This window comes from Crocodylus porosus, unplaced genomic scaffold (assembly GCF_001723895.1).
Source record: "Crocodylus porosus isolate Cpor-Errol unplaced genomic scaffold, CroPor_comp1, whole genome shotgun sequence".
Classification (NCBI taxonomy): Eukaryota; Metazoa; Chordata; order Crocodylia; family Crocodylidae; genus Crocodylus; species Crocodylus porosus.
Genome location: NW_017728906.1, coordinates 189,900,300 through 189,915,055, shown reverse-complemented (window position 1 = coordinate 189,915,055; position 14,756 = coordinate 189,900,300). Strand labels below are relative to the sequence as shown.

Sequence of the window (14,756 nt, the reverse complement as noted above, 5' to 3'; positions counted from 1 at the left end):
AGCTTGACAAAGAGACGATTGAGACGTGACTCCACTACAGTGCACAAGTGCCCTCATGGGAAGAGGATCCTGGATACTAACGGGCTCCTTAACCTACTGGAGAAAGGCAAGGCGAGACAAGAGTCAATGCATGGAGGCTGAAGCAAGGCAAATTCCGTTTAGAAATTAAACATAGCAATAGTTATTAAGTTCTGGAACAAACTCCAAAGGAAAGTGATGGATTCCCATGCCTTAAATCAGCATTGGGTTAGTTTTTGGAAACCATGCTTTATCCAAACAGAAGTTATGCTTCGAAGACAAGGTAATGGACCCAGAGCAGGTACAGCTTGGTGAAATGCAGTAGCCTTTGACATACAGAGTGTCAAATTAGAAGATTTGATGGTCCCTCCTGGGGTCTTTTTGCATTCGATTAGGGCTTCTAGTTACATGCGGGGTTTTGCAATTTAGGCTTCATGATGGCCTCAGTTATCATAATTTACTGGGCCTGCTAACTTGACACATGAACAGTCTCAAGGTGTTTGGGCCCATGAGGTCACCATCTTCTTTGCCTCTCATGCTGTTGGACTATTTATTTTCATTGCAGCAAGTGCTCTCACCAGTTAGAGTTTTGGTCAGCAAATTAAGCTGTTCCATGTGGATAGAGAGCAAGCAGGAACTGGCTTTCTTTTCCTTTCTTTAAAGGAAGCTTGAAGTTAACAAGTCTGGTTACAGTTAGACTGATTCTGAGAAAACCTGAAACTGTATGAAGTGCATCAGACTCTACACTGATAGATGCCTCATGGCTGTAGTGGAAATGGAAGCAATTATTGTTATAATTACTGCTTATCCTTCATGAACACTTATATTGAGGCTAATAAGTTTGATTATTGGATGCTGTGTTACAAAACTAACGCATTTTAAAAAATACTAACCAAGTATATGCTTTATCCTCTCAAACACAGGGCACTAGTTGTTTCCTGCGCTGGGTACGAAACCTGGATGATGAGCTTCATGCACTTATAGCTGGTAAGTCCATGAAAAAAAATGGGTTTTGCACCTGATTCAGATTCTCTAAATATTATTACTTTTGAGCATATAATTGGCGTTCCCCCCCCCCATTCTTTTCCAAAATTCCTATGTATTTTATTAACAAGAAAACAAATGCTGAGTGTGTATTGCAGTGGAAATCAGTCGTTATAAGGCTCTAATAAATTAGGTGTGAATAACAATGTAAATGTGATGCATTTTTTTTTTATTAAAGGAAATGTCCGGGCACGTTGAGTACTATTTATTTTCTGTACAAGTGTAACGTTGTCTTTTGTTTTCTAAGCTGGACAAGGTGGCACCTTATAGCAGTGATTCTCAAATTGTGGGTTGCGACCCCAAATGGGATCGCAACATGGGTCACAATAAACATGGATCCAGGGGGGCACAGGCAACGTGGCAGGCAGGTGGGGGAGCACAGGTGACATGGCAGAGGGGAGCAGGGGGGCCAAGGTGACGCAGCAGTGCAGTGCTCCCTTCCACACTGGGTCCCTCCTGCTGGGCCATGGAGCCCTGGTGGGGAGGGTGGCAGGGTGGGCAGCCTACATCCTCTCCTCTCTCCCCCACAGGCTCTGCTTTGGCCATGCTGCCGGCAGGAGAGGGAGCTGGGGGTCGGGAGAGCTGGGCTCCATGCTCTGCTCCAGCCGAAGCAGACACTGCTTCCCACAGGCAGCAGCCAGGGCTTAGGTGCTGCTGGGGGGGCAGGGGCTGCGGGCCCTGTGGGCCCTGGCCCTGGGGCACCTGTGGGGTGGGAGGCTGCAGGTTGGGAGTGAGGGCACTGCAAGGGCCAGGGGGCTGTGGGTGGGGAATGTGGGGCACCTGGGGAGTGGAGGGCTGCGAAGTGGGAGTGAGGGGCCATGCTAAGGAAATAAGGTCATAAATAGTGTCATGCTGGGGTAAAGTTTGGGAAGCACTGCCTTAGAGACTAACTCATTCAGAAAGACATAAGCTTTTGTATGTGGCAGCATATATGACATTGGTTGCTCAGACAAACAAGAAACATGAATTATAGTGCATTGGATTTGTTCATCTGCTCTTCTAGAAATGTCATATGCTACAGTGCTTACAGCGTGCTTACAGTGCCCCTCTGCTGCCTACACTGAACAGATGGGGCAATCCCTACGTGAAAGAAGGAATGGGCAGTGATTTGACAACAATGCCGGAAAGGCGCCCAGGCCTGTGGCAAAACACTTCAGCCTCCCCGGATGTTTCATCACGGACTGCTGAATAGCTTTTCTTAAACAGCAGAACTTCTTAAACACCCAAACTGTAGAAACCAACCTGAACATAACATTTCCAAACAAGAAATCACTCATAGATTGGTTTGTGTTAAGTACTGTCTCAGAGATGCTGCATTTTCATTCAGATACCTGAACTAGCTAGCATTTATAACCCCTATGCTCCTCAGTGAGTTTAACCCTCAGTGGGTTAATTGCTTTGTTTTGCCCTTTTGATTTCTTCAACCCCACTTTGCTTCTGTCATAAATGGCCTTCCCCTGTCCTTATCTTTTGTTTTTAAATTACTTTTTTCCCTTTTTTTGTACCCCTGCTCTCTGCAAGTCCATTCATAGCACCTGTTGAAGTAGGCTGTCACCTACAAAGGTTTGTGTCTTTCTGAACATATTAGTCTCTAAGATGCTACCCTGACCTGCCTTCTGCTTGACACCTGACTGATGTAGATGACTACAAGTTTTTACTTTCCAAGATTTCCTTCCCAGTTTCTAATTGGGAACTCTTCTGTTGTTTTGAATACAATGGAATTTGCAGTTAAAAGAGGGATGGGTCCTGCCACTTCCCGCTATGGCCAAAGAAGGCCCTGTGGCTGCAGAATCAAACAGGGGTTGGGGTTCAGAGTATGCTTGGGATTTCATGCTGATGGTGTAGTACTCAGTGGAGCCTTCCTGTGCAGCAGAGGTGAGCACAGACTGGACCAAAGGATCCCCCATTGCATGGGTCCGTTAGATCAGGGTATCCATTTCTCATGAAGCCCTAGGGTGGATGTGGACCACAAGGAGCCTCACAGGCCAGATCTGGACCCAGTGACGGCAGTGGTAGGGCAAGAGTCAGCACAGAGATTAATGTAGATGTTGCTCCTACCCACCCCCACCTGTCAGCATGCAACCCCAGCAAATCTTTGTAGCTGGGAATTCAGCAATGGGGCTCACCTGTGAATTCCCAGCTGGATCTTTGGCACCCCTACATTATGCCATTTCTCTGCTGCGGTCTTTGGATGTGGGGGGAGATTTGAGGCCATGTTGCTGGCCTCAGCTTTATCTTAAAGTGCCAAAACAAGAGGGATCTGTCTTTTTTTGACAAGCTGACACATAAAACACCCTTTCATATGCAGCACAGAAACATCACTAAAGCTTGATACAGAGGCAGGAAGCACAAACTTGTGTAACATCAGCTGTGCTGAGCACTGCATCATACAGCAGCATCAAGAAATAGTTGAAAATCTTATGTATGTTTTTATTTTTGTTTGTTTTTCAATTTTTGCAGGGTCCCTGGCAGGAGTTTCTATGATGTTTTACAAAAGTACTACTATCTCCATGTACCTAGCTTCCAAATTAGTGGAGGTAAGGTATGCACTGCTGGTTCCCAGGTGTTTCATCCTAGCTGCAGTAATAAGGCAGAGAAAAAAGACAAATGTTACTAGCTTTGTCAGAGTGTGCAGTATCACATTACATTTTCACTATAGAACTGCATGCAAGCAAACACGTGCCAAATGACGGATCTGTCTTATGACCTCATTTCCTTTCCATGACTAAACCTAACAGTCCATTAGCCATTGGTCTTTGCATATTTTCTCCATTAACTTCTCCTTTGTCTCCTTGGTAGCCCACTGCTTTCCATATCATTGCAGAAATCTGAAGCTCCAGGAATGTGCCTTTTGTCTCTTCTGCCAGAAATACAAATCAGCGCTAGCCCTCAGTTTCAGATTTATTACCAAAAGTTACAGCTGACTTCTTGACTCTGTTTCCTGATATTCAGCATTAATCTAAATGATAGGTTGGGGCAATTCAGAATAGCTTAGGTCTTAGCATATAGCCAAGAATGCTTACCTATTTACTTTAATGAATCAGATTTTCCACTGGTCCATCCACTGAAGTGAACACTGATTAAATGACACTTTCTGCTGGTAAATTGATCCTTTTTTTATCTCTGAGATCTGATAAAATAGTGTAAGCCAAGGAAAAGTAAAGAAGAAGAAGAATTTCATAATACAACTCCCCAGGCATTGTTTGCATATCCATATTTATAATCACAATTTATGAACACATGAATTGGGAGAGAAACCTCTGTAAGCTGGAAGCTGCACTGGGAGAGGAATGAGAATAGATATCCCCCGTTCAGCCTTCCCTTCAGCATCCAGTATGTGCCACTGTGCTCCCTGGGCCACACTGCACTTAAGACATGATTAACTAGTTAATCACATGTTAAGTAGTTACCTGGCCACACAGCACTGCAGTTAATGGCATGATAAAACAAGGAATAAGCCACACAAAGTTATTACACAAAATATACGTAATAAATTTGTGGCTGGTTCATTTCATGCCATTAATTGAACGTGTAGCCAGGCTGGGGCTCCCAGCCACAGGGGCACACTATGTGTCTCTGAAGCTGGGAGCTATCAGCTGATCTGGACTTCCAGCCGCAGGGTTATACCATGTGCTCCTGCAGCTGGGAGTCTGGGCTAGCTGGCAGCTCCAGGCCTTGGGAGCTTACTACTGGCAGTATGGTGTGATGAGATCTGATACTTGATCCCACAGTCACACCTTCTGTACATGTGGCATGGCAGGAAGCGCAGTTGTGGGGCTCATACATCAGGTCCTATTGTGCTTTTAAATGCTCATCTGCCAGGGATCTGTGAGAGAAGTACCTGTTTTGTTGTGCAATCGCAGTGGGCCTAGTTCCACCAGGAACCACAAGCCCCTTTCTGGAGAAAATCTGTTAGGTGTACAACAGTTGATATCTTGGGACAGTAAATGACAAAACAGGGATGAGATTGAAGATTACAAGTTAATAACCAAGGTGCCAAGGGAGGACACCAAGCAGAGTGTTCTAGCCAGTATCCACTGCAAATACTGGGTTTGATGGGCCTGCGGTCTGGTTCAGTAAATAGCTGCTCTTAGGGCACATTTACATGGGGGGGGCACTTTAATTAGTGGGGCTTTCATGTATTAGCATCCTCACACTTCCAAATGATGGCGGGGACACATGAACTAAAGCTAGTGCAACGAGCTTTAGTTTAAGCATCTCATTACCATTTTGAAGCATGAAGACACTAATATATGAGACGCGGAAGGTGGCTGGAGCACGGTAATTACCACACTCTGGCAGACTCAATTAATGGAGTCTGCTCTGACACGCTGCAATTACAGCACATCAGAGCAGCCCTGCAACACTTCTACATGCACCCTTATGTTCTTAAAAGGGAGGGTAAGCCTTGAAACATTGACTAGGAGCGGTGTATTTAGACTTTTATGTTTGTCACTATAATTTTTCCAAGAAAAATCATGGCTCTTTTCTCAGCAACATCACTGGAATAAATTGACAGTGCCTGCCCATGGTGCCTTGTCCCTGAGTCAGTCTCTTTCTACTGCCATTAGGGAATTCAGTCCCCAGCTCCTTTTGCAGCCACTTGAATTCCCTTTGAAAAGGTGAAAACAGAAAGAAATGTGAAAAATGATGGAACAAAATGACACATTAAACATAGAGATACATAACCTAGTCATGCACGTTCCTAGTAATCCTGATTCAGATTCTCTTTGGATATATCAAATGATGGATCGAAACATCTCAGGCCTGTTGCATCATCCTTGTTGTATGAGGTTTACTTACTTGAGCATTTTTCTGTTTATAATAAGGAAATGTTATGCTGTGTTGCTGATGGTTTTCTCTGGACTTTACTCCGAGACATTGTGGCTGCAATGCAATAAAAAAAACGCTATGTGCTTTCTCATTTTTTTACTGCTTTTACCATCTTACGCAAGCCAAGGTTTACTGACCAAAGAGGCATGTGCTGCTTGGAGGATCAAACTGTACTCAAGAAAATAAACTCTGCATGTTTTCTCAAAAGAAAAGCATGCAACTCCAAGCTGTTTCAGGGTAGTAAATAATCACTTTCTTTGACTTGTTTTCTCATGATAGATTTGTTGTTATAAAAGGAGGTCTTTCTATAGCAAACTTCATCTCCTGTTATCTTCAGGATCTATCATACCCTTTATACCCATTCTGTGAAATACCAAGTTGACATTTGGGTAAACCATTTTAAAACCCCTAAGTGATTTAGGAGCCTGAATGCCATTTTCAGAAATGTCTAAGACCCCTGGCAATTGTTACACTTATTACACAAGTAACACCGGGAGCCTTTGATCCTCCACACACAGCAGCCCTGCCTGGTTTAAACTCCCCTGCACTGGGATCCTCTTGACTCCATCCTCAGGGAGCCTTTCATCTCCTGCAACTGGCAGGCTGGGCTGCTGGCAGTCGCGTGATTGAGATCTGTCCCCAGTCCCTATAATCACACATCCTGACCTGCATATGTGGCAGGGCAAGGCATGCAATTGTTGGGACTGGGGTTCAGATCCCATCACATGGTTTCTTCAGTGTCCACCACTGGCCAGAGACACTTAAGAGTTGAAGTCTGTTAGAATGCCACTTGCATGTAGGTCCAAATCCAACTCCTGTTTTAGGCAGCTAAGGAGGAGCAATTATGCAGCTATTGTAAGTCACATACGTGGCAATAAAAGCTGTTTCTACAGATTTTAGATCCTGCACCTCTCTGAATGACTTGACTTGTCTTCCTGAGCATGCTCAGAAGGGATCCATTATCACCACTGACAGTGTCGTGATCCTAATCTTGGCAAGCACACTATCCTGGGAAGTGGCTGATGTGCATTTTCGGGCTGACAGAGCCTAGAACTTGAGTTGCCTTTCATCAGAGGGAACAGGATCTAAACTCTGCATAAGTGACCCTGCTCTTCACAGCTAACGTCAGTCGCATGTAAGTGCTCGTATCCGCCTAAAAAAAAAGGTGGATTTGGGCCTTAAATTCTTCAGTTCCCCAATTGCACTTTTAAAAGTGGAACTTATTTTCCTAAACCAGTCAGGGGCTTTTGAAAATTTCACCTTTAATTGTTAGAAAATATATAATAAAATTCCATATTTTTAGAAATGCAATAAAGATCATTTCCCCAGTTTCATATGAATATTTTGACTTCCTTTTTCTTTGCTGTAAACCTGCTACCATTTTAATTTAAAAAATACAAGTTGTACTATGTTCCACATAGCATTTCCTTTATACTTTTGTATTACTAAGGCACCAAACGGTGCCGCCTTAATATTTCTGAATAGAATCTTGCATGTTGTCTTGTATGATCTCAGGATTATTTTGCATAACCCCCCCCCCCCCCCAACTGTTGTACAGACCTACTCCTTTGGCACTCTACACCAACCTATTTAGCAATTTTCTTGAAAAGCTGGTGCCTTTGTTGCTAGATAATGATTATGTCCAAATCTTCCAACACATCACCGTGAACAAGTCATTTCATCCATTTGCGACAATGTTCACTCTCATAATGCGTGAGAAGTGGTTAATTACTCTTGGTAAACCAAGGATAGGAAAGGTGTGCAAGTTCTGAGCGTTAAACTGCTGAATGCAATGACCGTCTGTGCTTCACTTTACCTTGTTGCTGGTTCTAAGCCATTGGTTGTATCATCTCCTATCAGTGAGATGGTTGGATGGACATCTTAATCCCCACCTTGTTCCCTGGTACACTACACGCTGTGCCTGCATTTTTCTTAAGAGATTCTCTTTCTTCCGTACATCCTTTGCTGTCTGTTCTTTCTTCCATTCCATCAGATCTTTTTCTTTCCTACCAAGCTTATTTTTTTTAAATAAAGACTGACTCCCTCCTTCCACTCTCATCTTTTGAAACCCTCCATCATTACATTTCCTGTTCTCGGGAAGGCCGTGTGCTGTTTGATGCACAGGGATGGAATTGCACAGTTGATTATATTGTGTACGATTGAATGGAGTGCTTCAGGAGTGGTGTGAGGAAGTTTATTCAGACCTGGACATGGTTAGATGTATTGGGAATCAATACAAAATGAGGGGAAGAAAACCAAATCCTCTCCTTATATTTGTAGAGAGTTCACAGAGCGTTCCCATATTTCCACTGTTACTTCTCTGTATATGCCCCCTTTCCTTAGACTGAAGCCAACCACCTTGGGGAACTCCAGTTATATTCTTCACTCCAGTAAGAAAATGTTATAAGGAAGTTTAAAAATGTCCAGATTAATTTACAGGCCCTGGTGGTTAGTATAACAAAATTATATGTTAATTTCAGTAGTTATCACAATATTTGCTGAAGACTCCAGGAATGGAAGTATATCTAAATACAAAAGTCAGTATCTTTCCTTTAACATATGATTTATTTGGCGTGTGTGTTTTGCTTTTACAGACCATGTACTTCAAAGGCATTGAAGCAGGAAAGGTTCCTTATTTTCCTCATGCAGACAGCATCATCTATGCTGTTTCCACAGCTATCTGCTTTCAGGCAGTGAGTATTCAGGCTTCAAACAGAAAGCAAAATTCCTTAATTCATTTTAATGTTTGATTAAAACAGTGGGTTGAAATGGGGATAGTATCCTGAGGAGGGGCAGGACAATCTGGTGATTTAAATGAGACTTCAACTCATGATCTCTGTAGAAAAGGTCATCTAATCGTACCATGACTCAGATCACCCATTTCTAATGTAATGTGAGCATCTTGAGTAGGTACTAACTTCTTTTGAAAGAAACCTTAAGGTACAAAAGAGAAGTACAAAATGAACTCATTGATGAAAACTTTGCTTCACTCAGTATTTTCCTCAAAGAGTTTTAACCTTCCCCACAGTTTTCTGCCAGGTTGGCAAATTGCACACTCAATTAACTTTTGCTGCAATTACAGCTTGGTAAAAAATCAGCAGAAACAAAGAAGGAGATCTTCAGTCTCACAGCCTGTGACAAGCTGCAGTCATTTTCTCCCTTTGCTGTTCCTGAATCTCCTTCTCCATCCTTTCTGCCCACTCCCTCAGTAATAATTCCTGCTGCTTTTTCTGTACCTCAGAGACACCTCTTCGTCTTCTCATGCCCAGCTCACTCCCTTCATTCACTCCTTCCCATCCCCACCTGTTCTTTCATCATACCTTTCCCAGTCAAGCTTGGGCGGTGCTGGAAGGATCTGCATCCCAGGATGGCTACCAGTGCCCTTCCTCTCCTGAATAAATCAACTTTGATCATCTCCTACTACACCTCAGACCCCACCTTTATTTCCACGTGGTTTCACCTGGAGCCCCTCCCCTCCCAATCCAGTTTATTGTGTTGAGGCTAAAAGGATTTCTGGAGATTTCTGTTCTCCAGGAGGGAGGATCTATTTTTGATACCCCTCTGGACAGAGAAAATTAAATTCCTTGCCTGCAAGTTTCCTTCTCAAGTGTCTAACAAAAATAAATTTCTAGTCACACACCCATATCCCTGTTAAACATGGCATATTTTCCATCTTTACATTAAGAGAATTGATGGGTTGAGGCGCTGCAATCACCCTGCTCCAAGTGGAGATAACAGCCTGTTGTCTGGTGATCAGGTCATGGCTGGTAGCATGACTAGTCATCTGCGTATAGCCCAACAGCAAGAGCATAGCTGGCTTGTGGCTACCTATCATTAGAGTAAGAGTAGGAATTCACTTTCTTTTTCTTAGGACCTGTGCCAAGGAATGTTTTACATACTGATTTGAAGAAATGATAATTGAAATTCTGTTTGCAGGCTGTGATGGAAGTTCAAAATCTAAGACCTTCATACTGGAAATTCCTTTTACGGCTGACAAAGGGCAGGTAAGAACTCATCCTTTTACGGCTGACAAAGGGCAGCTCATATCAACATACCTGAACTAGCTTTAAAGCAGCAGCCTGCACTCTACTGCCACAACTAAACTACTAGCATTAGACTGTGTAGTTTTAATAGTAGGTTAGACAAGGATTTGTATGGGATGATTTGGAGAGTGATGATCCTGCCCTAGGCAGGGGTTTGGACTAGGTGACTTCCACAGGTCCCTTCCATCCCATCTTTTCTGTTTCACAAACTAGCTTTATACAGATGACTGTTGTGTAGAAGAGTGTAGTGGCAGATTTATGCTTAAGCAGAACACTTCCCTCCCTAATTCATCCGAGATGAAAGATTCCTTAAAAATCCTATGGAGTGTGAAGTATTACGTGAAACATAACAGATATGTGCCCAAATGATAGACAGTATTTTCCCAAATCCAAGACAACCTGAATTTAATATGATCCCCCAAAGTACAGAATTTAATTATTGAAAGGTTGTCCTAAATTTGCCCATCCCTCCCTCCCCACCTCCTTTGCTGCAGCGGGGTGGGGGAGAGGCAGCAGGGTAGAGCTGGGAGCTGGCAAGGGGACCAGCTGCAGCTCCAGCCCTGGTTTGGGGCAAGAGCCAGAGCTGGAGCCAGAGCATCAGCAGCTGTCTTCACCCCCCACCCCATGGCCCCCAATCTCATACTTGAATTGAAGATAGAAAGCATTGCCCCCATTGTTGAATGAGGAATAAACTTTATCTCAGAATTGAGTAAATACAGTAAATGTGTAGGTCAGTTATTTAGCACTCCAAAAATGCTTCAATTTCTTCCACTACAATTGCTGTCAGGATTCAGGGCAAATGGGGACAGGGATATGTTTTCTCTCAGATTGTGGTGGGGAGACATTTTTCCTGAGGAATTGTAAAAAAACAAAACCCACATAGGCTATATTGTATAAAAGTATGATATAAAAAGCTAAGCATGTGCTCTGTGACTCATGTCTAGAATAAAAATGTGTGCAGCTTCGGAAGTAAATTGCAAGTGTAGCATAGCTGAGATCCCTGTTTCATTGAAGCGTAGAGAAGCGGAGCGGGAGCCAGACGTCTGCTCAATCCTCTGCCTTGTTAGCTAGGGGCACCACTGTCATGTATCTACCCTCAGCTACTATTAAACTTTAAACCCTCTGGGTTTTTAATGCCTTTCATCACTGTGCATTGCAAAAGGAAGGACAATATTTCATAATAATGAAACCATTCCAATACTGAAGCACTTGATGATATTTGTACTTGTAAATAAATGGAAAGTGTTTTCTTTATCACAAATCTGTTCTTTTTCAGGTTTGCTCTCATGAATAGGAAAGTTTTAGACATATTTGATACTGAAGCATCTAGACACTTCAAGGATTTCATCCCTAGACTTGACCCAAGATATACTGTTGTCCCACCGGAGTTCCCCATTGAGCTGTCTTGAACATTCAGTGTGTTTCAATGTGATTGGCCTTTTGTCCTGAAAAGCTAATTAACATTCAGATAGATGGAGGAGGGCTTGTGCTCCACTTCAGTATTATTTCAATGAGAAATGCTTTTTTCCAATCAAAATACTGAAGCTTTGTAGGAAGATGCGGCTTAATAATTAAGCCTCTTCCATAGCCAGAAAATGTTTCTGGATTGCTGTAGTTGGATGACAATATGGTAGATTATTGATTGAATTAAATCAATGAGTAATATATTTAGAAAAGTAAAATACACCTAAGAAATAAATATACTTAATAATATTTTCAAAATTCTTTAGCTCATTCCAGTAGAATATTTCATGGTATAAGTAAGAATAATTACAGACTGAGACAGGAACGCTTTTCTCAAACTGTCCGAATCTGGTGAGATACGTCACCCGGATCCAGTTATATGCTTAAAAAAAATCCATCTTTCCATTTACTGAAAATTTTTAAAGAAACCTTTAGCCCCCGTTCATTCAAAATGACAATATTTTTTTGTCATTCAAAATGACAGTATTTTTTTTACCCAGATGTGGCTGCAAAAGAAAGCATCCCATCAACAAAAGGGGCACTGGTTAATTTGTAAGTCATGCTCCAGGGCTGTAATGCTATTGATGATGTGGGTGACAAAATAAAAGGGCAGTTCACAGTGTCTTGTGCTCCTTAGGAAATGGGAGGGTGTGGTAGTTAGCATCTGCCAAATGAAAAATGGCAAAGCACGGAGGAGAAGGAATGTCATGTTTAAACTCTTGGGAGGGTACTGCAAATTAGACAGTTAAAAAGAAAACCACATGCAAATTAAATACATTTGACAAAAGAGGCTTGTCAAGTACTCCTTTAGATGGAATCTGTTTGATATTTAAACCTCAATACAAGCTTGCAAATCCAGTGGCCTTCAAAAGGGAGAAAAATCCTAATGTTTGACTGTAGTAGCAAAGCAGTTTTGACAGGTTTTGTAGTCGTATTTTTTCACGTTCTGTTGTTCCTAGTATTAAGTGAAAATTGTTTTTCCCTCAGTATTTCCCACAGTCATAACTATGGCATTTACATGAAATTTAACGTGGTCCTTAATAGAAATAAATATCTGCTCAAAATCCACCTCATTCTTTCCCTGCATGTTTTTGGGGTTGGTTTTTTTTTCACAGATGACATTTCACCTGGGTGTTCTAAAGTGAAATTTTGATGTGCTAATGTCATTGCAACTTTTGGTTTTTAAAGTCAGTTCAGAGCAGCGTGCTGACCTATGTTCAGAGTTTCCTAGCTTTTTAGAGAAAAGATGATCTTTACTTAGATACAGCTAAAAACACCAGCCAAGTGATGTGTCTATGAATGGAAAATACAGCCTGAATACATACAGTTTTTAAAAAACGATCTATATGCTGGAAGTGCTTGCCACAAGATATGTGTAGAAATTTAACTAGTTGGTAGACCTGTTGTCATCTAACAATGTCATTCTAGCCCAGCTGTAAATGCACTTCTGTTTAATTACACAACATCATGTGACCCAGTATTTAAGTCCCACTTACGTTATTGTCGTGAAGACATACCCGCTAGCGCACAAAATCTGCTTGGCCATCCTTTACCTGCATCATGATCGTCAAGCAATGATGCTTCATCCTTTGTCAAAATAAAGTACTTGGCCCAAACTGTGGGGCAAGGAAAATTTTGCAATGTAGTTTGCATACAATTTTTATTTGCTTGTAATAGCAAAAAAAAATAGCACCAACCCCACCCCACCCCCCAAATCAAGCAGGCTTAAGCAGATTGGATGGTAGGAACACTGGAAAGATTGTTTATCATTGGAATTTCTAAAAGATTTGACCTTTTGAAGACTGAATGTTATATGATTGGGGTAAGATTTTAGAATGGATGCTTTATTATGAGTATTCACTAGTGTGACTATGTGCCAGTTTCAGAGTTCAACTCTTTTACAGATAACTTTGCTTTACTTTCTTCACTGGAATGAAAATGGTGATTGACTCCATGTTTGAGTTACAAGATCTGAGCACTGTTTCTTACTAGTTAGACAACAGTTCTCTCTGAATAATCTTGTTTCCTCCATTAAATAATCCTAGTTTTTAATGGCTTTTGTGAAATGTGAAAATAAAGCTTCTTAAATTATTTTTATTCGACTCAGCTATATGTATGAAGGAAAGAATCATCAGTTCTTATATTTTTCCCCAGATAATAAAACATTTGCAGCTTGGAAAAAATACAGTTTTCTCATTTTTTTTTTTTTTAATAAAAGCCCTGAAATCACCCAGTGTTGGTTTTTGAATATATATACATTTGCTCTGTATGTTTAACTTGTCCATCTTGGCAATAGAAGCCAAAGAGAGAGTAACAAATAGCCCTTGCTATTTTTTAAAATTTTATAAAAAATATATCTTGCACACGAAAATATGATTCTATTTCATAAGACTCCATTTTAAATGCAATGTAAAGTTTGGACAGATCACAAATCAGCCAACAAAAAAGAAACAACTGATCATCCAACACTTTGCCCTTTTATATGAAATCATTATGATAGTGTTAATACACTGCTATGTAAATGCTAGATTTAAAATACACTTTAACCTTAACCATGCAAGTTTATATAAGACAATATGACCAAGACTTGGCTTGTTTGAATATGATGCATTCTTTACAGTGGCAGAGTTAAGATTGTAATCATCTTTTTGCTTTTTTGGATGTTGGGAGTCCTCTACATACATTTTTGCAGAAACCTACTTGGTTGTTTCTTCTCTCTTAATAATTTGACATTTACCAATGGGGTGGACTGATAAAGAGTTTTTGGGCCCATGCTGATGGCCACTTTTTAAGGAGCCGTATCAACCGATACTGATCTGACTAGTGAAAGCAGTGTCAGGCTGGTAAGTTTGTTGAGGGGGAAGGGGGGCGGCTTGGGGGGTACAGATCAAATCCCCTGCAGTGAGGGAGGGAGGGAGTGGGGCTGGGGCTGGGGCTGGGGCAGGAATAGGAACTGCCCAGCCAAGACAGTGCATGGCATGGGATTTAGCCATAAGCAGGTCATCCGGGGGATGCGGCTTCCACCACAACATGCACCTTGGTGGGGCATGTGTGCCCTGGATCTGTGCATAAGGTGAGGGTGGGCTGCTGCTGTGGGCTGGAGCCAGGGCTGCTCCAAGCTCTTCCTGGCAGAGGGTTTGAGCTGCACTCAGAGCAGGTGGCAGCAGTGCTTGGATCTGTGGGCAGCACGCACAGTTCCAAGGAGCACATGGCCCCCCACACCCATACTCTCCTGGGGTGCATGTAGCAGTGGGACCCTCCCCTGCCCGTGCCTCCCAGACGAGCCACTTTTGGCTCCATCCCATGCCCTGCCTTGGCTGGGCAGTCCCTGCCCTAGCTCCACTCAGGGGCCTC

General features: G+C 42.2%; 1 protein-coding gene across 3 annotated transcripts in view; it reads left to right on the top strand.

The window, feature by feature from the left end:
- The window catches only part of TMEM135 (transmembrane protein 135), a 345,516-nt gene extending 331,885 nt beyond the window's left edge, over positions 1–13,631 (top strand). For all 3 annotated transcript variants that reach the window (XM_019530374.1, XM_019530373.1, XM_019530371.1), the window contains 5 exons: positions 942–1,005; positions 3,523–3,599; positions 8,490–8,588; positions 9,832–9,899; positions 11,215–13,631. In XM_019530374.1, the coding sequence (XP_019385919.1) occupies positions 942–1,005; positions 3,523–3,599; positions 8,490–8,588; positions 9,832–9,899; positions 11,215–11,347 (441 nt within the window). In that variant the 3' untranslated portion in view covers positions 11,348–13,631. The remainder of the gene's footprint in view (positions 1–941; positions 1,006–3,522; positions 3,600–8,489; positions 8,589–9,831; positions 9,900–11,214) is intronic.
- The last annotated feature ends 1,125 nt before the right edge of the window (positions 13,632–14,756 follow it).